General features: G+C 56.9%; 1 protein-coding gene across 2 annotated transcripts in view; it reads left to right on the forward strand.

Moving 5' to 3' along the window:
- Positions 1–2620: 2620 nt before the first annotated feature.
- CMIP (c-Maf inducing protein) overlaps positions 2621–22511 on the forward strand; it is a 239991-nt gene continuing 220100 nt past the window's right edge. The window contains exon 1 of one of the 2 annotated variants that reach the window (XM_044761603.2): positions 2621–3249. In XM_044761603.2, coding sequence (XP_044617538.1) covers positions 2950–3249 — 300 coding nt within the window. In that variant the 5' untranslated portion in view covers positions 2621–2949. Of the gene's footprint in view, positions 3250–21703; positions 21842–22511 lie in introns of those variants that run through there. The other variant, XM_070500721.1, reaches the window with a different exon arrangement.

A 22511-nucleotide genomic window follows, 5' to 3' on the forward strand; every position in this document is an offset into this window, starting at 1 on the left:
CTGGTAAATCTCGTTCTGCTGGAGTTGTGTCCCCAGAATGGGGCGAGAGGAGGGTCTGTGGATGTTCCTGAAGTGGACAGCAGCTCCTCTGCCTGTCACAGGGCACCCCCCTCTCCCCCCCGCCGACTCATGACTTCATGCTGACCCCCAGCACCTCCCTCCTGGGTACCCTCACCAGCCTCCCTGCCTCCAGGCTGCTCCTCTGCAAACCTCGTCCATGTCATGCTGTAGCCAGTGACCTTATGAAGATGACATCTGCAAGCCACTCCCCTGCATGGTACCCAGGGTGGCTCCCACTGCTCTCAGGGGACATTCTGGTCCCCGGGCCTGCATTTCAGGGCACTGCCTGCTCAGCCCCTGCTCACCTCTCAGGCCTCTGGCCTGCATCCCCGGGGCACCTGGCATGGCGTGGCAAACGAGCAGTTTCCTACCCAGGCCGAGCTCTCTGCCACCTCTCTGTACTGCCATCCCCCCTCCCAGGAGCACCTTTCCCCTTCTCCATCTGACTCCTAAACACCTCTTGGAGTGAGGACATGTACTCCAGTGCCTCATCCCGGCTGCGTTAGGCAGCCCCGCCTTTGTTCCCATAGCCCCAGCACAGGGGGCTCATTGTCCTTACATTGTCCTGGGCCCAACCCTGATGAGCTAAGTGAGCCTGGGCAAGTCACTCAGCCTGTCTGTGCTCTTCTCTACAAGAGGGTTTGGAGATGACACCTGTGTCCTCAGGTTGCTGTGAGGAGGAAAAGTTGTATGCATGCACAACTCGTGGCACGTAGAAAGTGCTTAGGACGCTGTGGCTATGACAGGAAGTACTCCTGTAGCTGGCATACAGCAGGAGCTCCATAAAGGTTTGAACAGCTGACCTAATGCCACCCCTTAACGGCCTGGGGGTCTTGGTCACAACCATCTCCTTCATCCACATCTACGTCTTGAGGTGGAGGTTTGGGTTTGCCCCTTTTCTAGCTTGATGGTTTTCTCAAGGCCGTTAAAGTTCAGAAATCGATGGAAACGCCAGGAAATGGTGGGGAATAGAGCAATTCCCCATTTTCTCACCTAACTCTGAGTCCCCAGGCCCACGAGGAGAGAGCAGCGCTGCCATCTCCTGGGCAGGCTGGAAGTGAGTCTTGCTTAGAGAGAGACGTGCTGGGCCCTACTTTGCACCCCGTGCCCCCAGCCCTGGCCGGGCTCCAGGGACAGGGTCCTTCTGGGAGCCCCTCCATCTTGTCCGTTCTTGGGGGAGAGTGGGGTGGGGATAACCCCCACTGCAGGGACACTGTGGACATCCTGCGCATTCACGATGCCATTCAGCACACGCCTCACACACTCGTGTGTTCACCACAGAAGCACCTGCACACAACAAAAAGGCAGAAATCTGGGGTTTTAATGGTATCAACCACAGAAGTGCATGGACATGAGAAAGCTGGCCGCCGAGGCGAGCGTTTGCTGGGTGCCTCAGGTGTGTCACTCCTGATGGCAGAAAGAGAACGTCATTGTTTCTAAGATGGAGTTCTTGACTGACACAAGGGCGCTTCCAATATGATTCTCTCCCTGACCTTGTGCTGGGCCTTGGGGCACAGAAATGAATGACCAGGTCCGGTCTGAGGGGAGAGGTAAAGAAGCCGGGGCTGCTGGGCTGCAGGCAGAGGATGGGTTGGACCACTCACTCATGGCGGGGGGGTCTTTGTTGTCTACGTACCCTCGAAGGGGTCAGACTCCAAAAACAGAAGGAAGGATAGGGGCTGGCGAGCCTATCCCCCCACCCCCAGGCGGCTTGAGGACCCCAAGGGCCAAGGCGCGCAGACATCTGAAAAGGCCAGGGGGCCTGCAGAGTCCCCCAAGCTGAGCCAAGGCAGTGGGGGCTCATTATCCGGATAATTAAGGGGACATTTTGAATTCGAGGAAATATCTCTGTTTTCTGGCTCCACCCGGCCCGCCAAGTGGGCGGCCGGAGCTGGGGAGGGGGTGTCAGAGGTCAAGCAGTCCAGCCCCACCCCTCCAGCCCAGCCCAACCCAGCCCAGCTCCGGTCCCTCGGGTTTGCACCTGGCCGCACGCGGCCGTCCGCGGTGACTCGTTTCGGGGCGTCGACACTTCTGATCCGGGCCGGCCGGGGTGAGGGGCCTGGGGGGCGGCAGGGGCCCCCGATCGGCTGGCCCGGGGGCCGACGGCTCGGCACCGGCCTGGGCACCGGCGGGGGCGCGGCCGGCTGGGCGTGACGTCACGCGCCCCGCCCCCGCGGCCCCCGCCCACCCCCCCCAGATTCCGGGCGGGGCCGCGGGCCTGCCGGGGCTCGCCCGCCCCAGCCCCCTCCCCAGGGGCCGCCCCCTCCCGTCGGGCCGCGCCTCGGCCCCGCGCGTCCCCGCCCGGCGGCGGACTCCGCCTGCGAGAGGCCGAAGCCGCGGCGGCCGCCGCCGTTGCCGCCATTGACGTCAGAGGGGCGGGCACATGACCCCGCGGGGACCAATCGCGCGGGCGCCGAGCGGCTTCTGCAATCTCTCAACTGAGCCGGCCCCCGCGGCCCCCGCCGCACACTCGCCCGCGGACGGCCGCCCAGACACACGTACTGTACACACGAGCGGCGGCGGGGCCGAGACACGCCCGCCCGCCCGCCCGCCCGCGCGGCCCCGCTCCCGCCGCCGCCTGCCCCGGCCCCTGCGCTGCCCGCGTCCCGCCCGCCGCCCGCCGCCCGCCGCCCGCCACCCGCCGAGCCGGTCCGGCCGCCGCGAGCATGCACCCGACGAGCTAGGAGGAAGCGGAGCCCGCAGGAAGGACCGAGCGCCGGCCGCGCCAGCGCCCGCCCGGGCCCCTCCCCTGCGGGCGCCCCCGGCCCCACGCCCCCCTCCTGCCTGGGCGCTGGGGGGGTGCGGGCCGCCGATCGGGGGGCCCCGCCGCCCCGGCAGCCGGGACAGCCCCGCTCCCCGCCCCCGGCCCCCTCCCCGGCCCGGCCGGCCATGGATCTGACCAGCAGCTCGGGCGGCGGCGGCGACCCCCGGCAGATCGAGGAGACCAAGCCGCTGCTGGGGGGCGACGTGCCGGCCCCCGAGGGCACGAAGATGGGCGCCGTGCCGTGCCGCCGGGCCCTCCTGCTGTGCAACGGGATGAGGTACAAACTGCTGCAGGAGGGCGACATCCAGGTCTGTGTCATCCGGCACCCGCGGACCTTTCTCAGCAAGATCCTCACCTCGAAATTCCTGAGGCGCTGGGAGCCGCACCACCTAACGCTGGCCGACAACAGCCTGGCGTCCGCCACGGTGAGTCGCTCTGCGCGGCGGCGGCGCTGCACCCCCGCGCCTGCCCTCGGGCCCGAGGCGCCCCTCCCGCCGGCCGCCCCCTGCCTGCGCCGCACCTGGATCCCGGGCTCGCGGGGGGCCGGGGGCGCCCCCCTCCCGGCCTGCGCTCCGGGCCGGGTGGTGGGATCCGGAGCTCTGCCCAGCCGACGGGTTCGGAGAGACCCTCCGAATTCTGGGGAGGCTCCGGCCCACCCCAGGCAGAGCATTGGGGGAACCTCCCGGGCCCAGCGCTAGGGTTTCTTACGGATGGGACCGTGGGATAGACGCGGAGCTGGGCCCTGATGGTGGTGGGGGTTCCCTTTCTGAAAACCCCGCGGCCCATCTGGATCTGCGTTGGACGGGAAAACAAAACAACCAAAAAAAAAAAAAAATAGAAATAGAAAGAAAGAAAGAAAAAAACCGACAACCTCAAAACCCCGAAACCCAAAGAATTTCCAGAAGCCCATTTCTTTCTTTGCTCTACACGTCTTTTTCCTGCCCGGGCTGGCAGGCAAGGCTGGGTGCTTCCCTTTCTGAAAAATCTCCTTCGTACACTGGGAGGTTGGAAGGGGAGGGGGAGGGGACAGGGGTCCTGGAGTGTCCCCTCCCCACCGAGCGGCGGTCAAGTTCTCGCGTGGAAGCTGGCCTGTGGGGCTCTGGTTTTGCATTATCTGTGGAGTGTGTGTGTGCTGCTGGAGGTTTTATTTTGTTGTTATTGTTTTTAAATACATGGCTGGGACTGGGTCAGCTGGATGAGAGGCAGGGACGTCATTGATCTGTTTCTGAAATCAAATCTGCAAGGTGGAGAAAGACAGCTGTGGGGGGTCGCGGCGTCGGGTGGGGGGGGGGTGGGTGGCCGGCAGGAGGCTGAACAGGATGCTTTGCGTTTTGGAACAAGGACAGTTTAAAGCCCCAGTTCTGCTTGGCCCTGAGCCTTTGCTCAGAGGGTCCCGTCCTCTCTGGAGAGGTGGCAGGTCTTCCCCAGAATGCACAGCCCCCCTGGGGCCACCGTGATCCTGTTTACTAAGCACCGTGGGGGGCGGGGGCAGAATCCACTGCCTGCCCACACCTGTGCCAAGAAAACCCAGCCAGGAAACAGGGTGTCGCTTTCATGGCATGTCACAAACGTGTAGCGTGTGTAGACGTTTCCCCGGCATCCGTGTTCCCTTGGCAGTGTGTCACAGGCCGTGACACACGCTCCAAGGAATGGGGAGGGGGGAAAAGTTAGCAGAAGCAGCCATACTCCTCGAAACAGCTCCCCCACTCCCCGAGCGCATTGAAGCACGCGAGGCCTTTTATTCTGAATTTTGGGTCCGACGTGCTCAGAACACCTCTTTCTCCTTTCCTGTGGGCACGTTGGTGCAGTATCTGCAAAGACTGCCCTCTCAGGGAGGTGCGCTGGTTGCCGTGAAGCCGTCCGGTCCGAGTTTCAGGCTCGTGCATGTTCTTAAACCCGTCCTGAGCCACAGGCCTCGCACTTGGCTTTTCACTTGCTGGAGGGAGAGCCTCAGAAAATTCGCCAGCGTGCAGTGTTGCAGATTCGAGGAGGAACTGGTGCTCTCAGCAGTTCCCTGCCTGGGATCAGGAGCCCCCAAATCTGGCTTCAGAATTTCCCCCTGGCTCAGGAGGAGTTTTTTTTTTTTTCCTGCCACCCCTTGAAATGAGGCGTGTGGAGGGGGGTGGCGGAGAAAATGGTTGAGAGGCACCATGACCCTCCGTGGGAGGGACAGGCTGAGCTCCTGTGCTCCCCTGGGAGAGGCCAGGAGTGTGTGCTCTGCTGCTACTGGCCGCAGTCTAGGGGAAGCCAGCTTTGAGGCTCGAGGCCCCCGCTTACTTCCCTTTGATTGCTCAAGAGGTGTATATGAGAGAGAGAGGAAAGGAAGAGAGACTGAAGCCGTTTGTGGGTGTTTTGAGCAGCCAGAGGCCCCAGGACCACTTTCACCTGCTGAGGTGGTGGCCCCTTCGGAGCTCGGGCCTCTCTGGAGAGGAGCAGAGATTGTTCAGGTCCGGGGACTGAGGGCTCTCATGGCATAGGATGTGTCTCAGCAGAGCCTTGCTCTGGCCTTGGGAAATGTGGAAGGAGGAACCACGAGCAAGTGTCCAATGGGCTGGCATAGTCCCCCTTCCTCTGTGTGTCGTCATCAGGCCCCGCGGGCAGGCCGGGGGTGTCCTTAACTCTCCCCATGGTGGGCTGCAGTGGGTTGCACGGCTCTCCGTGTCAGGGCCTGTTGAGTGGGGAGCGGGGCTGCTGAGGGCAGGCCCGGCCACGGTGGTGGCTTCCGGGAGGGCACAGGTGGGGTTGGGACTGTCACTGGGGACCTTGTCCCATCAGAAGACACCTGGTTGGTGGCCGGGCCCTGGGAAGCCAAGTGGCCCCTGAGGGGTTTCCCTGAGGCCTGGGCGTTATGTAATCTGTCTGCGTTTCATAGTGCGGCCCAACACTCTATTGAGAAACAGCAGCCCACATGAAACAAAGGTGAATTTGAGTACAGTTCACTACAACAGAAAGCCCTGTGCAGCCATGTGGCTTTGCAGGGTCCCCTGGCCCAGGCTCGAGCGGCCGATGTATCAAGTAGGTTTCATCTCGGGTCATATCCTTCCATGAAAGTGTATCATCCATATATTAGGCTGTCTACACAGCCCAACTGAGAACCATCTGGTAATTATCTGGTTAATTGCGTGGGCTTCAGGAGCAAGACTCAGAGTGATTGATCTGGATGCAAACCAATAAACAAACCAAATACACTGTTTTGCCCAAATGGTCTTCGGCGTCTGTCTACACTGATCCAATTAACTGGATCGTTGTCAGAGATAAAGACCAGACTTCCAGGACCACGGCCGCATGGGGCAGGGGTGGAAGCCTACGAGGGCTCCCAGTCCCACCTGGTGGGCGGCTCCAGCTGGATCCACCCCTCAGGTGGACCCCACTGGAAAGCTGTGCTCAGCGGACCGGGAGCCTTGCCCCCGGCCGGGCTGTAAACGTCACCGTCTGTGGGGTCAGGTTGGAGCTTGCCCCGGTGCATTCTCCTGGGCCAGTTACTGATTAAATCCTTGCTGGCCAACAGTGTGCCTGACGTGGCCGGTGACAGCACCGGGCCGATGCACTCTGTGCTGGAGACTTCGGATCCGGAACGCTCATAAACAAAGAAGGAAACACAAAGGCGACAGTGACCTGGCTGATGCGTGAGGGGTGATCCGGCCCCTCCCCGGGGTACACAGGGCCGCACCTTGCAGAGAAAGGGCCTGCCTGCCTTCCCCGGCCTGTGGCCCAGCTGTGGAGCCTCATTCCTCTTTAGCATGCAGACTTCCCAGTGCCCGGGCCTCCCTGCGCTTTCCGTGGCCGCTGACCATGGTGTCGGTCGTCGCCTAGAGCCAGGAGTCCTGCAGGAGCAGCTGGGTCCGCGAGACCAGAATCCATTTTGCTGTTCTCAGGTCTGGGTTGAATTTGATCACCCACTAGACATGTTTGTCTGCTGGAAGAGGGCTTTGTCTCCTCTGCACCCAAGAAGTACAAATAAGCTGCTTACCTTTTATTTCACCTTATTTTTTTACATGCAGCGCAGGGCATCTCAGAATGGCGGTCCAGTCCCCAAAGTCTTTTATTCATTGACCCAGCAGGGGTCAGAGCACAGGTGACCGGAGCCGCCCTTGTTTTCCAGTCCGAATCCACCAATGCCTTGTTTTTAAATTTGCACCACTCTTGCTGCCCCGATTGAAACGTTTCTGGGCTTGTGTCATGGAGAGGAAAAGAGAAGTCCCCTTAGTTCTCCTTGGGTTCTTTAGTCCGATGTCTTCTTGGGGGGCACAGCCTTCTGAACTTGACTTAACGCTTATGAGTGTCAAGTGCTGAGGGGAGAGTCCGTCCCCGTGGTGCTGTTTCCACCTGAGAATTAAAGCATGTGTCCTCCAGAGTGGTGTGGAGCCCCACGGGCAAGCGTGTGCGTGTGCCTATGCACACAAGTTCACTGCTGTCCCTCGCACTGTTCTTCCTTGTGCCTGCCCTTCCCTCCTTTGATTTATTGATGTTTTTTCTGGCCATATGTAAACACAAGCAATTTTTTTCTTTCAGTGCCACTCGTTGTAAGATTTTGGAGTGTATCAAATTTGTTTCTCAGGTAACTTGACTGATTGGTGGAGGGGAGAGGCAGAGAGAGACGAGGAGGAAAAGTCTCGATTCTCTGTAAATCTCTGTAAACAGCAAGCGCGGTCTGCCTTCCCCAGGCTGTAATAAATCAGCGCGTTTTCAGGAGGGAGTAAGTTTTGATGCTGCCGTTTGCCTGGTGCAATCCGAGATGCCCTCTGGCCACAGGCAGAGTTGTGCCAGTGCAGGTGGGAGGCGTTCCACTGCTCGTGGCTGGGCTTTGCTGCCAAGCTGGCCCTGGACCGGGGTGTGTGCCACCAGCTTGCTCCGTGGCCCACAGGCGGCTTCTGCACGGCGTTGCCCGCTCCCCGGGGCTGGCCGGGGTGCCCGCTGACTCACCTGCAGCCAGAGAGGGCATTTCTGGGGCACTGCGTCCGGCGATGCTTAGGGGGAGCCTCGTCCTAAAACCCAAAGCAATCTCAGAGTGCCTCGCCACTGGCTGCGGGCAGCCTCTCTCCAGGCCAGGCAGGCTGGGCCCACGTGGATGGTACCCCCTTTGTGTTTTGACGGAGTGGACGTGCGAGATGGTCGAGTTATGCCTTTGATTAAAGGATTAAATGAGATTAAGGGAGGCAGCCTAATGGTTTAGAGTGTCTCCACCATGGGGCAGAACAAACTCTGTATTTGCTGCCACTTGGCACCGAGTCTGGGTTCTGAGATTACAACTTCTGGCTGTGTGACTTTTGGTACATTTCTTTCCCTCGCTGGGCCTTGCCTTTTCTTCATCTGGAGGGTGGGAAAATCCTGCCTCATTTACAGAGTTGCTGTAAGGATTGGAGAGAATTCAGATAAGCACCTAGTAGGGCGGCCAGCACAGAGTAGGAGTGTAACAAGGGGCCAGCATTCCAACTCGTGGTTTTGTGTTTTTCTAATTGCCCTGAGAGAGCGTCCTGAAATTCTGCACAAATGGAAGGGATTATTGCTATTTAAAAACGGGCAGTCTCCAGAGAAACGTCTCCTGAGAGGAGCAGTGCGTTTGGGGAAGTTAGGGGTATTTAGCAGATCTGGTATGTATGAAGACAAGGAAATTGTTGAAAGCAGTTTAAGAAAAATTCCTCAGGGGGCACAGTCTAGATTGCTTAGCAAAAACACAAAACTTATTTTTTTTTTGAAAATTGAAACAAATGCACACATCAAATAAATTTGGATAGTACAACAAGGCATAAAAGGAAAAATGAGGCTTCTCTCTTATTCCGTGCCCCATAGCCCCTAGTCCTCCTCCCCAGAGGCAACCCTTTTACCCATTCCTTCTGTATCCTTGTGGACCATTCTGGGCATTTACACACGGTTCTGTGCCATTATTAGTCCATTGGACAGTTTACTTTGGAGATTATTCTAGTTCTGTGCATACTCAGCTGCCTTGTTTTTTTCATGGCCGTGTACTGTTCCATGAAAGAGGGGCATCATAATAATGTAGGAAGACCATCCCCTATTGCTGGACACTTAGATTAGTCCCAGTCTTTTGCCGTTTCAAACAAGACGCTTTCCATTTTTATTCAGTGGAGTTGTTTCTGTTTTGATAATTTGAATGTTTTTCCTTACTTCTTTGATGAGTGTTAAAATATTTAGTCCCAGAATGCTTTGCAAGGGCGAGCTGACCCTCCCTCAAGAGGGGAAGGGCAGTCTGCTTGGATTCATTGCTGCCTGGGGTCATGCTTCGGTCTGGCTCAATGTCGCGGGCCAGGGAGCCCCCTTGGAGAGTCTGGCTGCCTGGCCCCACTAGGAGCTGAACACAGGTGAGTGGGGGCTCTGACTGGCCACGCTGACCCCTGCCTGGAGGACAAGGGTTGGTGTGGCCCAGGATGGCTGTTTCCTGCTCCACCTGAGAGCATCGTTTTTGTCCCCAGACTTCCTGCTTCCCCAGGATGGAAGCCGGGCTGCCCAGCCCAGCGGTAGAGAAAAGGAGGAAGTGAGGACTTCTCTTCCCACCCCTAGCGCTGGTGAAAAGGCACCCCGGGCATTCAGCGTGGCACTGAGGTGCCCTGTGCATTTGAAAAGAAGCCTCGCTGACATCAGCAGAGCCATGGCAAAGGGTGATGAGGCGTGTGTGTGTGCACATACGCGTGTTTGTTTGGGGAAGGTGTCCGTGTGTATTGAGGGGAAAACACTTCCGGTGCTGAAATTGGTCCCAGTGTTCAGTAGCCGTTTCTTTATACCTGCCACAGGCACAGCGTTTAGACCAGCGTCTGGCCTGTGCAGCGAGGTGCATGGAGAACAGCCAGACCCAGCGGAGTGGTCAGACAGGCGAGCTTGAATCCTGCCCCTGCACCTTCCTAGCTGGTGGGTGATCTTTGGTGGGTCACCAAACCTCTGTCCTTATCTGTAAAATTTGGATTATGGGGACTTCCTTTTAGCAATGACGTCAGGGTTGGGTGAGGTAAGGCACGGCAGTACAGTCATGCATTCATTCAACAAACAAATATCAATATCACTGTTCTAGGCACTTGGAAGAAAACAAGTCCTCGCCCTCCTGGAGCCTGTGTTGGTGGGGTAGGTGACAGACAGTAAACCACTAAGCAAGTAAATATAAAATCCTTCTGGTTGTGACAGGGGCCCTGGAGAAAACAAAACAGGCAGGTGGCTGGGGTGTGCGGGGCTTGGGGACTGGGAGCCTTGCTGCTTTTGCACATGATGGTCAGGGATGGAGGTGATATCTAGGGGGAGAGCATCCCAGGCAGAGAGAATGGCAAGTGCAAAGGCCCTCAGGCTGGATCATACTTAGAAACCACCCAGGAAAATGCCTGGCACTTAGTAAATGCTCTGCAGTTGTCATTACCCCTGCCTTTCAGGAGCTGTTATCATCTATTAAAACAGATTTATGAGCACCCAGAATGTGCTAGGTGCTGGGTGTGCAGGCAGCACGCTGCCCCGTGGTGCTTCTGATCTACAGCTTCGAGAGGCTGAGTGTGTGTGTGCGTGTGTGCGTGTGTGTATTTAACCCCGGCCCTCTCCCAATAAATAGTGAAGGGAGCTGTGCAGCAGTGCTTTGAGAGACTAAGTTACAAAGCCCAGCCAGACTTTAAGAAGCCAGCTCCGTTTATCCATGCTGTGTTACAAGGGTCCTAGGATCTAGAACACAGTAATCATCGAACCCGCCGCTGGCTTTTTGCCTGTGGGGAAGTGGTGAAGGGAAGTGTGTTGCTCAAAGACCCTTACAGATGACTCAGCAGCAGGGCTGGGATTCCCACCCAGGACTCCTGCCTCCCAGTGCCTTCCAGTGCCTTCCTTTGTCTTGGCTCTCCTGCTTTCAAGCTGCTATCAGTAATGATATGATCGAGAAAGTGTGTAAACAGATTGGGCCGAGTGAACTCACTTTGGAGGGAAGCAGAAGAGCTGGATCCTCCAGTCGCTGGGTGGGTGGACGTGCAAGGCTTGGACAGGGCGGCGGGTGCTTCCCTGGGGCTGGGCTGGGCCAGCTCAGGTGGGGTCATCAGGAGACGGCTGATATAACATTGGAACTTGGAGTAGTTTCCGGGGTGTCTGGGCCAGTCCTGACCTCTCGGGGGCCCAGAAAAGCTGCAGATAGGAGCACACGGTCTGGGGAAAGCCCAGGCCTGGCCCCACGGCCTCCCGTTTTGGCTCATGGTCCTGCCCAGGTGAATCTGATCGCTGGCACGCACCAGCACGAGGCTCAGTGGGGCAGTGGAGCTATCCGTGTAGACAGGGCTGGGTGTTAGTCGGGGTAGACTAACTACTATAAGAACCAGCCCCAAATCTAGATGGCATCACGCAGCACGGTTTACTTCTTGCTCATGTCACAGTCCGGGGTGGGGTTTCTGCCGCATCCAGGGCCACACTGAGTGGGGGATGTGGGGAGGGAGCAAGCACCAGGCGGAACCATTTGTGGGCCTGGCCGCACCCTTGGCCACAGCTCAGTCATGTGGCCTCCCTCAAGTGCAGGGGAGGCTGGGGGCGGGGTTGGCAGTGTCCAGGAGAAAGGAGACCCTGGAATGATGACGACCCCCACCCCGGGACCACTGGGACACCGCCGTGGTCTGGAGGTCTCCAGGTACCGGCAGCCGAGCTGCTTCCCTGGAAAGGAAATTCAGATGACACAGTCTCTTCTGGCTCCTGGGTTTGAGCTCGGTGGCAGGTCAGGGAAGTTTGCAGTGTTTTCTGTGATGGGGAATAAAATAGGCTGGAGCCACGCACTTCTGATCGCGGTGACACTCGTCTCGCAGCTGCGTGCCAGGCACGGCGCTCGTTTGATTCTCTCGACAGTGCCGTGGGGTAGGTGCTACTCCTCCCGTTGTACAGGTGGTTCAGGGAGACTCGGGGAGAGCTGGGAAGAGGGAAGGTTGAGGGGCCAAGGCAGGTCTGCCCCCGCGCTGGAGCGTGCGTGTCCACGAATCCGTGTGCACCCGTGAGGCAGACATAAACGGACTCCATCCAGCCTCTTGCAGAAACATCTTGGTTGAGAATCAGTGGACTTAGCAGTTCAGCGTTTGCCAACGTTTGGCAGACTTTCGTTTGCGAATTTGTTAAGTGAGTTCAGGGAACTGGTGCTGCAAAGTGACGGCCCGGTCTTTGTAAAGGGTAAGCACTACGTTTGTGAATTGAGGACCAGATGCTGTGTGTGCAAAGGGAGTGCTCCCAGGTACCCTGCGTTTGCAAGTGGGTGCTCCCGGGTGCTACCCTTGCAAAGCCAGACGTGATCGGACGCCCCAAAGGCTCACCATTAAATTGGGGTACACTCCAAATTGTGATGCCCTGTAGGGCAGAGCACATCTGTCTCCTTAGAGAAGGTTATGCCTTGTCCTGCTGTTTGGAGGGAGGAAGAAGTGCTGCCAGGGGGGCAGGTGCTTCAGGAAGGGCTCGTAGGAGACATGTCTGGACGGACACAGGTAGGATAGAGAGTGGCAGGGATGGGGACCGGGGTGGGAGTGGGCAGAGGGAGAGAGGCCAGAGCAGCTGGGGCTCGGCAGAGTGGTCCAAGCCGTTCTCCTGAGTGGTGGGCACCAGAAGAGAGTAGGGGGGCGATAAAGATGGAGGCAGGATCGCTTCCCAGAGTGGGGGCCACCAGAGGGGGTGAGGTTAGCGCTGTTCGAGCCGGGAGGGCCCTGACCATGACACAGGGATGGGGGACCGGCCGCCAGTTGGGAGCCCGGGATGCCCCTGAACAGAAGCTTCGGGAGCGCAGGGTTCTGAGTCCCCAGGGCCAGGCGCTAGTCACAGTAGTGACCACTGCAGCAGACACACACGCACGTGCCTTTTCCCAGGAGCTGTGCTCCGTCATTACGTTGGTGATCCTGCAACGCCCCAGCGAGATGCTGTTACTCTCCATTTTACAGATGGGGACACTGAGGCTATGCCTCTCATCAGACATTTTCGGGCTGAGTGAATGATGAGTGAGTGAAGGAATGAGCGAATGCGGCTGCTGCAGGTGTCTACCTGGGAGGGCGCCCCTGCTAAAGGGGAGAGGGGAGAGTCACATTCGAATCGCCACCCTCCACTTCCTCGCAGCCCTCGTGTCTCTGGCCTTCCTCGTGACGGGCACGTCCCACCACTCCCTCCTCCGGGGCTGCTGAGGCCAAAGGAGAGAGGCGTGCTTCAGACCTGCGTGTGGCCTGGCACGCGGTGCACACAGGTAGCCTCTGGGGTGGACATGAGCCCAAAGGTTCCTGGCCCACTGCCGTGCCCGTGAGGCTGCTGGGCTTGGCTGGCTGGCCTGGAGCTCCTGATGGGCTTCCACCAGAGGCCTCTGGACTATCCAAGTCCCAGGCCTGAAACCTCCCTTGTGAGCTTTGGCTCACAAGGCTCCGCTTCTAGAACCTTCCTTCCTGGAGGCCTGGTGGGAAGGCCCAGCCTGGCCCTGTGGCTCTTGGGAAGGTGGCACCAGCGGACCGAGGCCAGGCACAGGAGTGGTATTCTGCTTTGTGTGTGCAGCGGGATCTCCGGCCAGCAGGCTGTGGGGTGGTGGGGGCAGGGCTGCCCCGTCGGAAAGGGGAACAATGGCTTGTTGACGTCCGTCTGTTGCTGTGCTTGGTTCGTGTTTCACGACCCTGTGACTGAGGCTCGCTTTGGGGGTGGGAAAACAAAAAAGCTTGAGCTGTCCCGGCAGTCCAGTGGCTGCTGGGCTGGGGGATCCAAGCTGGGTCGGCCCACAGGGTCACACGCGTCAGGACGGGGTGGGGCTGACTGCAGGACAATAGTGGTAATTTCCTCCAGCCGTGCCGAGTCCCATGGACATTTCTGTGCATTTAGTCGTCACCCCAGCTGCTGAGGCTCCACTGTACAGATGGGGAAACTGAGGCCCTGAGAGTTTCAGGTTACACAGTTGGAACCCCAACCACCTGGCTCCAGAGCCAAAGGCCTTCTCTGCGGGTGCCACAGTGCTCCTTGCTGCGGTTCGAGCACAGGAGCCTGGGCAGTGAGGACTGGTCATCATCAAGGTGGTGGTAACAAGGGCTGACGCTCACACAGTGGTGCTTCCTGATCTCAGCCCTTCACGTAGATGAGCTCATTTAACCCTCCTGCTGCCGCTGTGAGGTGTTGCTGTCACTGTCCCCATTTTACAGATGAGCAAACTGAGGCCCAGAGAGATGAAGTCACTGCTTCCCCAGCTGGTAAGGGCGGAGCTGGGATTTGAACCCAGGCCGTCTGACTCGAGAGTGTGACTGTGGCCTGTGAGCAGGGCTCCAGAGCAGAGGGTCAGAAACGCCCCAAGTGGCCAGGGCTGGCTCTGTGCTGCGAGGAGGGCCTTGCAGAAGGGGGAGGGTGTGGACAGAGCGGAGCGTTTCACCCCGGGTGGTTCAGCCATCGTCCTGCAGAGCTGTTTCTAGAAGAGCCTGGCAGGGTTTGCTTCTCACCTGCCCCTTGTTGATCTTGGGATAGTGAACTCCGCCTCTAGGAGCCTCAGTTTCCCCACCTGAGATGACCTGGCCCTGAGGAGCCGCCTGTCAGAGACTGTGGTGACTTGATGGTGGTGAGTGTGAAGCCCGAGGTCCTTCTTGGAGTGCACCTGCTGTCCGGCTCGGCCCCCCGCACCTCGGAGCTCTGGCACAGCACCTCTTCCCCTGCGTCAGGGAAGGCCGCGGGCCCCTGGAGTCTTCCCCTACCCCCCCGTTGGAGGAGGGCTGGCTCCCCTGCCCGGTGGCACTTCCCCAGCTGAGTGGCAATCGCCTCTTCACCTGTCTGTCTCCTCTACTGGCTGTTCACCTCCACGCTTGTAACGTAAAACAAAAATAGTCACACAGGGATGAAGATGATCTTCTAAAATAAAGAAGGAACAAGTTCTCCCATAATCCCACCACCCAGAAATCGCCCACATGAGCATTTGGGGGAATGGCCATCTGTGCTTCTCTCCTAGACGAGTGCGTGTGACACACCTGGGATCGTGTGCACAGCACGTAGGAATCAGGTCTTATTCATAAATGCTAAGCCGTTTCCTGCACGATCTCAAAGTGTTTCCAGTTTGGCCTTGTTGCTATTGGGGCCCAGGTCATTCTTTGTGGGGGGCCATCCTGGTCATTGTAGGATGTGGAGCAGCATCCCAGACCTCGGCCTTCCTGATGCTAGTACGCTGTTCCCCTAGTTGTAAGAGCCAGACATGCTGCAGACCGTGCCACGTGCCCCCCGGGGGCAACGCTGCTGGTTGAGAAACCTGTGGTGACTTGTTTACTGTCCCACCTACCCAAGAGGTCCCATTTGACAGAGCGGGTCCTGCTGCTGCCCGGTCCTGGGCAGAGCTGGGAGCTTGGGCTCTTGCCCCACAGTCACCTGGCTTCCGTGGAACCTGTGCAGGGGCGGGAACGAGAACTCCATGGGGCCGCCGTGCCCGATCCCAGTGTCTGGCATGGCGTGGTGTGGCGTTGGGCTGCGAGCCGGCAGGGCCCCTGGAAGGAAATCCCTCGGACCAGGGCGAGAGCGACTCCCACACCTTTGATCCCTCCTCTTGGCCCCCCTGCTGTCCCTGCCATCGCGATGACTCAGGGCTTCAGAGATCTGGTTGTTGAAAGGGGAATTGCATCATGCCAATAAAAAAAAGAAAGGGAGAGAAAAATTAGCCTTAGAAAGTTTTCAAGTGAGGAATGTGACTTTGAAACCTGCTTCTCGAATCCTGTGTGACATACAGCATGTTTTGGGGGAGGGGGAGCAGACAGGAGAAGGGAGTGGGCCACGTGGCTCTATCGCTCTTCTAAAAAGGCCTTCCTCTGCTTGACTCAACCTCCCCAGGGCCATGCATTGAGTCCCTCTGCATTTTGGAGCTAGTTGAACCATACTGCCAGAAAAAGATGTAAAAAGGAAGCTTCTAGAGTCTGTGCGGATCCTGCCGGCAGTGGCAGTGAAGGAGTGAGGGTCTTAGGCCAGAGAGCATTGCAAAGAGCAGAGGCTGGGGGCTCATCTGATGCCCCAGTGGTAAGCAGGACGTCCCCCGGGCCAGAGCCCAGCCCTGGCCGGATTTCAGCCGCTGCCCTGCCTGGCTGGGTGCGGCTGTGTAGCCCACACCCTGCTCGGCATTGGGCAGCCCTGCTCGAAGGGGTCTGTGCCGCGGGGTGGGGAGCAGACACCCTGCCCCCACTTGGAAACCTGGGGGGGAGGTGGAGGCGCTGAAGGCCCTGCCTCGCCAGGACAGTCCTTCCCTAACGGGACACTGGGCATCACAGGCAAAGCGGGGTCCCCGACTCAGTTTCCTCTTCTGGGGGCTGGGGATATTGGCAGCCCCCTCCCATGATGGTCCCAGGAACGAAGGCGCTAACCCACAGGGAGTGCTGTGTGGCAGGCGTGGACGCGGCGCTCCGGAAGTGGCGCTCCGTCGGCACCGCCAGCCTCATCCTGGTTGCTGCCTCTTCCCACCAGCATCCCAGCTTCCTGCTCGGCTGGGAACTTCTGGAGGGCAGGGTCCTTTTCATCCAGGAATACCCGATGTCGGCACAGGCCTTGGGCTGTAGACAGCTGCTTGATGGGGCGTCCGGGGCCCTTGGCATTGCAGGCTGTGAAGGGGATGGGAAAGCCACTTGAGTCTCCTTGGAAACCCCAGCCAGGTCTGGTGACCTGGAGCGGTCCGGGAGACCCTCCAGAGTGAGCCCGTAACCCGGCACTGTGACCTGGGCCCGGGGATGGGAATGGACCCTCAGCCCCGGCCCCAACTCCAGCCACCACGTCCCCGACTCGAGCGAGACGGGAACCTGCGGCCGGGAGGATTAAGATATTATGGGTGGTTTTCGCCTCAGCTTTCAGCAGCGGTGCTTGGGAAATAAGATTTTGATCTTGGAAAATATGATTTAAAAACAGAATTGAAAGTCACTTTTATTTTCTCAACGATATTGCCCCTGACACAGGCACAGGGCCGACGGCGGCGTCCGGTCTGAGCGTGCCGGTGGGGAGACCACTCACGGCCCTTCTGTGAGGCCGCCTGTGTCTGTTTCACGTCCTTCCTTCCCCCCCACCCCGGGGTGTGCTGTCACCTCTGATCCCCCACTCAGGTCTGCAATGACGCTGAGCCCCCTGGAGACAGAGCCCAGGAAGCCCCTCTTCCTTTGGGGTGGCTCACTGTGTCATCTTGGCTTCACTCACGCCATCGAGGTGCCTCCGCGGCCAGGGGAGGGGGCTTCCTCCTGGAATCCCCGCTGCGCCTGCACTCGGGGGCCCAGAACTAAACCCACTGAGGGTGGCTTCACGAGCCCGAGTCTGGCCGCTCCATCCCAGTGTTCCCATCCCAGAGCGGGAGGAGGTTCCTCTCCTTCCTGTTGGATGAGGGCTGGGTCCCCACCCAGCCCCTCTGTGGAGCTTTCTAAGGGGGCGTCTGGCCCCCTCGCCATCCCAGGGTTGACAGTCCATTCTTGTCCTCGCTTCTCTGTGCCCAGGACCTGGCAGTCTTCATGGGGTTTCTGTGCCTTCTGGCTTCCAGGTAGATTTGGCCAGTGGGGACTCTGGAGGGAGATGGAGGCCCTGGCAACTTCCTTCAGGGTTGCCGTGGGCAGGAGTGTCCCTCAGCCTCAGCTCCTGTCACCCCCTGCCCCGGCTTCTGTAACTGCCCCTTCCCCTTGTCCCTCCAGGCCTAGGGGTAGAAATGGGTGACCAACTGTCCTGGCTTGCCCCAGGACTGACCCAGTAGTTTGCACTGGAGTCCTGCGTCCCAGGACGCCCCTCACTCCCAGGCACACTGGGACACTTGGTCACCCTGGGTAGAGAAAGCGTCTCCTTTGCTTTCCCGTGCCCTGCGCACACCTCGGTGTGTTGTCCTTTTGTGACAATTTCTTTAAATTACTCCATTTTGTGTCTGCCATCTGTTTCTTCCCGGGGCCCCGGCTGATGCACCGGGAGCTCCAGAGCACTGCGTTGTTTTCAGAGACTCTTTCCTCTTAGAGAGAGCTCAGAGTAACCAAATGGGCCGTGATGCTGAGTGTGGGAAAAGAAATCAGTCTCTTGCACTTGGACTCTTTTCTGAAAATATGCCCCCTTCAGAGACAGGTGGGGATGAGGATGGAGGTGAGGATAGCAGGGGCCCTTAATTTGCCCGCTTACTGTGGGCTTGTGGTTGTGGTAAGAACTTTGATGCCCTGTTGTGTTCAGTCGTTATCATGGCCCTGTGAGGATTTTCCAGCAGGAGGACACTGAGACTCAGCGAGGTGAATTAATCTGCCCGAGGCTCAGGGAAGGGGGTCATCAGGTCTGAACCCCAGTGGAGCTCCCTGCGAGGTCACTGTGCTTACTGATGGGGTGTTTTATAACCCAGGCCAAGCCAGACAAAACCCACATGTTTGCTGCTTCTGGCTTGGATGGGGTGTCTCACTGGATGCGCAGGCAGCAGATCTGATGTTTCCCACTTCCTCCCATGTGGCAGGGCCGTGTGCATGGAGCATGCAGGACTGGCTGGGCGGCCAGTTTTGGCTTTGCTGAATTCAGCTATGGTCGACATTGGAAAATGTTAGTCTTTTCTTTCATTTTCCATCCTCTTTTGAATTTTTATAATTAGAGTCAGAGGCAGCCAGAGATGGAAGAGAACCTGCAGGTCATCTAGTTCTAGGATGGCCAGTATATGATATGTGTGCCACCACTCCCCATTGCCTTGCCCCTGGTAGACATTGCTAATCAATCCTGGCATAATCAATCCTTCCCCAGAGAGCCCAGAGACAGCTGCTGCTGATCAATTGTTGTTGGCGTAGAGCATGTCTCCCACTGTGTAGGTTAGGAACCCGGGGCCCAGAGAAGTAAATGCCCCTCATGGGACCCACTGGGGTTGTGGAGCTTGCACCACACCAGGGGCTCTCTGTTGAGAGATGACTTTGGGCTAAAAGTCTGACGTCTGAACAAAGTGTGTTGTAGGGGGAAGGACCTGGGTCTGCATGGCAGTGCGTGGATCTGCGTTTAATTCCAGTTCTGCCTTTTACTGGGTGCAGCTTCCAGCAAGTCATGTGACTGCTTTCAGCCTGACCTGTGAAACCGGAATTAGGATCCCTGCATGCCAGTGTTGTGAGGAGTCGATGGCGTGGGAGGTTTGTCCAGCATCCAGCAGATGCTGGCGAGGGCCTGGCGAGTGCTGGCCAGTTGATGGTGAGCTGTGTGGACAGGCCCTGCCCTCAGGGGGTGGGGCTGCCTTCATGAAGACCTGGCCTGAGTCAAGGAGCGCCGGAGTTCTTCCTCTTTCCTTCTCAAAGGCCTGTGAAATTCTGTTATTATTATTATTATTTGAGTTCACAATAGTTTACATCATTGTGAGATTTCAGTTGTGCATTATTTCTTGTCTGTCACCACATAGGTGCTCCCCTTCACCCCCTGTGCCCACCCCTCACCCCTTCCCCTGGTAACCACTGAACTGCTCTCTTTGTCCATGTGTTTGTTCAGTTCCACATGTGAGTGAAATCATCTGGTGTTTGTCTTTCTCACTCTGGCTTATTTCACTTAGCATAATTCCCTCTAGGTCCTTCCATGTTGTAAATGGGATGATTTTGTCTTTTTTATGGCTGAGTAGTACTCCATTGTGTGTGTATATATGTATACATATATATATATATATATATACACCACAACTTTATCCAATCATCAGTCAATGGGCACTTGGGTTGCTTCCATGTCTTGGCTATTGTGAATAGTGCTGTGATGAACATAGGGGTGCATATCTTACTTTGGATTGTTGACTTCAAGTTGTTTGGGTAGATACCCGTAGTGGGATAGCTGGGTCATATGGTCATGCTATTTTTAGTTTTTTGAGGAATCTCCATACTGTTTTTGTTGTTATTATTTTTTAACAATTCTTCTGTCCCATCCACTTAAATTTTGGCCTGTTTGCGCTTTGCATGACTTGCTTTGAGAAGTGATTTATTTTTTCTTTCGTTCCTGGTCTCGTTTCCGTCCTCACATCAGGGCGGATGGCATGAGTCTGTCTGTCAGTCGCAAACAATCGGAATGACAGGACTTTCCTATCAAATGGATGTGCCAGGACACTGGCTCTCAGACTTTTTTGAGTGACACACCCCTATGAAAACTTGATGAAAGCTGTGGACCCTTCTGCTGGCAAGATGGTAAGATGACAGACTTAAAATTTAGTGTCTATAATACAGGCATTCTGGGCGATAGATTCATGGACCCCCCCAGGGTGTAAAGCAGTCTAGCAGGCCTCTGACACTTCACTAGCAGGAAATGGAACTTTGCACGGAAATCAACATGTAAATGATTAAAAAAAAATGTTTCATTGAGTATGAAAGATCAAGGTTTTTCTTCAGAGTTCTGCTCCTTTGGCTGGGGAAGTGGGTTTGTCCACACAGCGTTTTCTGTGCTCGTCGAGCTGTGTTTAGTCTTTTGGTTATGGTGAAATGTTTTTTCTTTTGTCCTAGTCTGGAGTTTCAAGGTTGGCACTTCTTGCCCCTAAAATGTTTATTTTCAGATTGAGAACAGTTCTTTGCTCTTTGATAAGGCCGAGCGCATCACTGCAGACTCGCTGTGGTCGGGCGCAGGGCGATTCTGCTGGCATTGTAGGCGGTGGCTTGGCGCTCAAACCCTGCCTACCGCACAGGGTGACCTTAGGCCACCTCACCTCTCTGACCTGTAAAGCTGGGGACAGAATGACCAGAAACCCCCGGTGGTCAAGGAGTAAAGAGTAGTAAGCATGAAAACGTAGGCCCGGAGAGTGTCCACATGGGCCGTGGAGGGTTGTGTCTCTGATGGCCCGAGTTGACTCAGACGCCACGATCCTTCGCGCTGTGAAAGGTTGGTGTTTTTCCTGAGTCCGTGTTATGGGGCCTTTTTGGCAGATGCAGCAGAAGTGAGTTCCTCTGTGAGGTGCAGGACGCATGCAGTTCCAACGTGCTGCTTCCTCCTGAGTGCGGAGGACTTCCAGGCGGATGGCCAGTGTAGTTCAGAGAAACCGAGGGTCTTCCTTAGGTTGGCAGCATATCAAAGGACCCCAATAAGTGAGTTCCCTCGTTGTCTTTGACTCTCCCGTCATTAGCCAGGCACCCTCTTCAGCCACGCCTTGGGGTGAAATGTGATTTAAATGAGCAGAGAGAGGGGGTTCCACGGGACCATTTCACGTTTGGATGTGGAGTTTTGCTGGGGTGGTTTCTTTGCCACTGAAGTTTGCATTGGCATGTCGTTAAGCCACAGAAGGAGTAGAACTTGCCCCTTTGTTTGCTTCATTACTCCCCCCACATTTGGCAGTTTGGTGGGATACGGTTGCATTTTTTATGCCTCTCAAATTCATGTCTCCCCTCCCTGGAGATTTTGTAGGGATCTGAGCCGCCTGTCTCTCCAGCTGGGTCCTGGCGGCCAAGGGGTAGGCTGGGCGGAAATGGCGTCTACCGTTTCTTGAGCACCTACGACGTGCCAGGCGTGTAAGTATCTTCTCTCGTCCTTGCAGCAGTCCCCTGGGTTGAATGGTGTCCCCACGTTATAGGGCTGGGCCCAGCTCCTCGCCTCCAGGGTTGCACAGCTGTAGGTGACAGAGCTGCGATTCACACCCAGGTCAGGCTGACCCGAGCCTGTGTACTTTTTCCTAAGCCCTGTGCTTCTCCTGTGACCTCAAGGGACTTCCTGGGTGTTCCTTATGTCCCCACCCTCTTAAGATTCCACTTAAGGAAAAATGAGTAGGCGTTGGTTGGGCAGCAAGGAAAGGCCTGGAGAGTTCTCTTTCTCCAGCTCAGCAGCCTCGATTGTCCCAGCCCAGGTCACTGGCCAGGATGGCCTTTTCCAGGCTTCCAGCTCTGGGATGAAGTTAGGGCTCCATGGGCCTCGTGTGTGTGACCTTCCGCGGCCGCCCTGGCCAGGGTGTAAGGAATGGGGAGTTAGAGAAGGCAGCTTTCTCATCGTTTCCTTGTTCACAGGTGTGAGAGCTGAGGCTCCGAGGGAGGGGGCGTGGGCACGGCCACTCAGATGGTGAGAGCCGGAGCTGTCGCTAGGAGCTGGTTACCGCCCGTTTACCTGGACGAGGTGCATGTCGGGGACTGGCCTCACGACCTGGAGGCATACACCTGCCACTGTCTTCCTAGAATCAGGGTGAGTCAGGAGGCAAGAGAACACAGCTGGTCACTGAGTCCGCGTCTGGACTGGTGGGGCCTTTTACCGTTGTCGAGTCCAACGCTCTCATTTTACAGTTGGGCAAACTGAGGCCCAGGGAGAGAGGCTGCCCCGGCCACTATCCCTCCCCCATTACAGCTTCTGGTTTCTTCACTTTCTCCACTCACTGGTACCACAGTCTTATTTATTTAGGCATTTGAGATTCTGAGTGGTTCTTTTTTTATTGTGGTAAAACATACATAACATTTGTCATTTTAACCATTGTAAGTGTACACTTCAGTGGCATTAAATTCACAGCGTTGTTGTTACCATCACCATGATCTATACCCAAAACTTTTCTCTATCCCCAACATAAACTCTGTCCCCATTTGACACTAACTCTCCAGTGCCGCCCCCCCGGACCCCTCCCCATTCTACTTTCTGTCTCTAGGAATTTGCCTCTTCTGGGTACCTCATGTGAGTGGAATTGTACAATACTTGTCCTTTTTGTGTCTGGCTTGGGTCACTTGGCATAATGTTTTCAAGGGCCATCTGTGTTGTAGCATGTATCAAAATTTCACTCCTTTTTATGGCTGAGTAGTATTCCATTGTGTGGATAGGCCACATTTTGTTTATCCGTCCAGCCGTTGCTGGACACTTGGGTTGTCTC

The sequence above is a fragment of the Equus asinus genome, chromosome 28 (genome assembly GCF_041296235.1).
Source record: "Equus asinus isolate D_3611 breed Donkey chromosome 28, EquAss-T2T_v2, whole genome shotgun sequence".
NCBI lineage: Eukaryota > Metazoa > Chordata > Mammalia > Perissodactyla > Equidae > Equus > Equus asinus.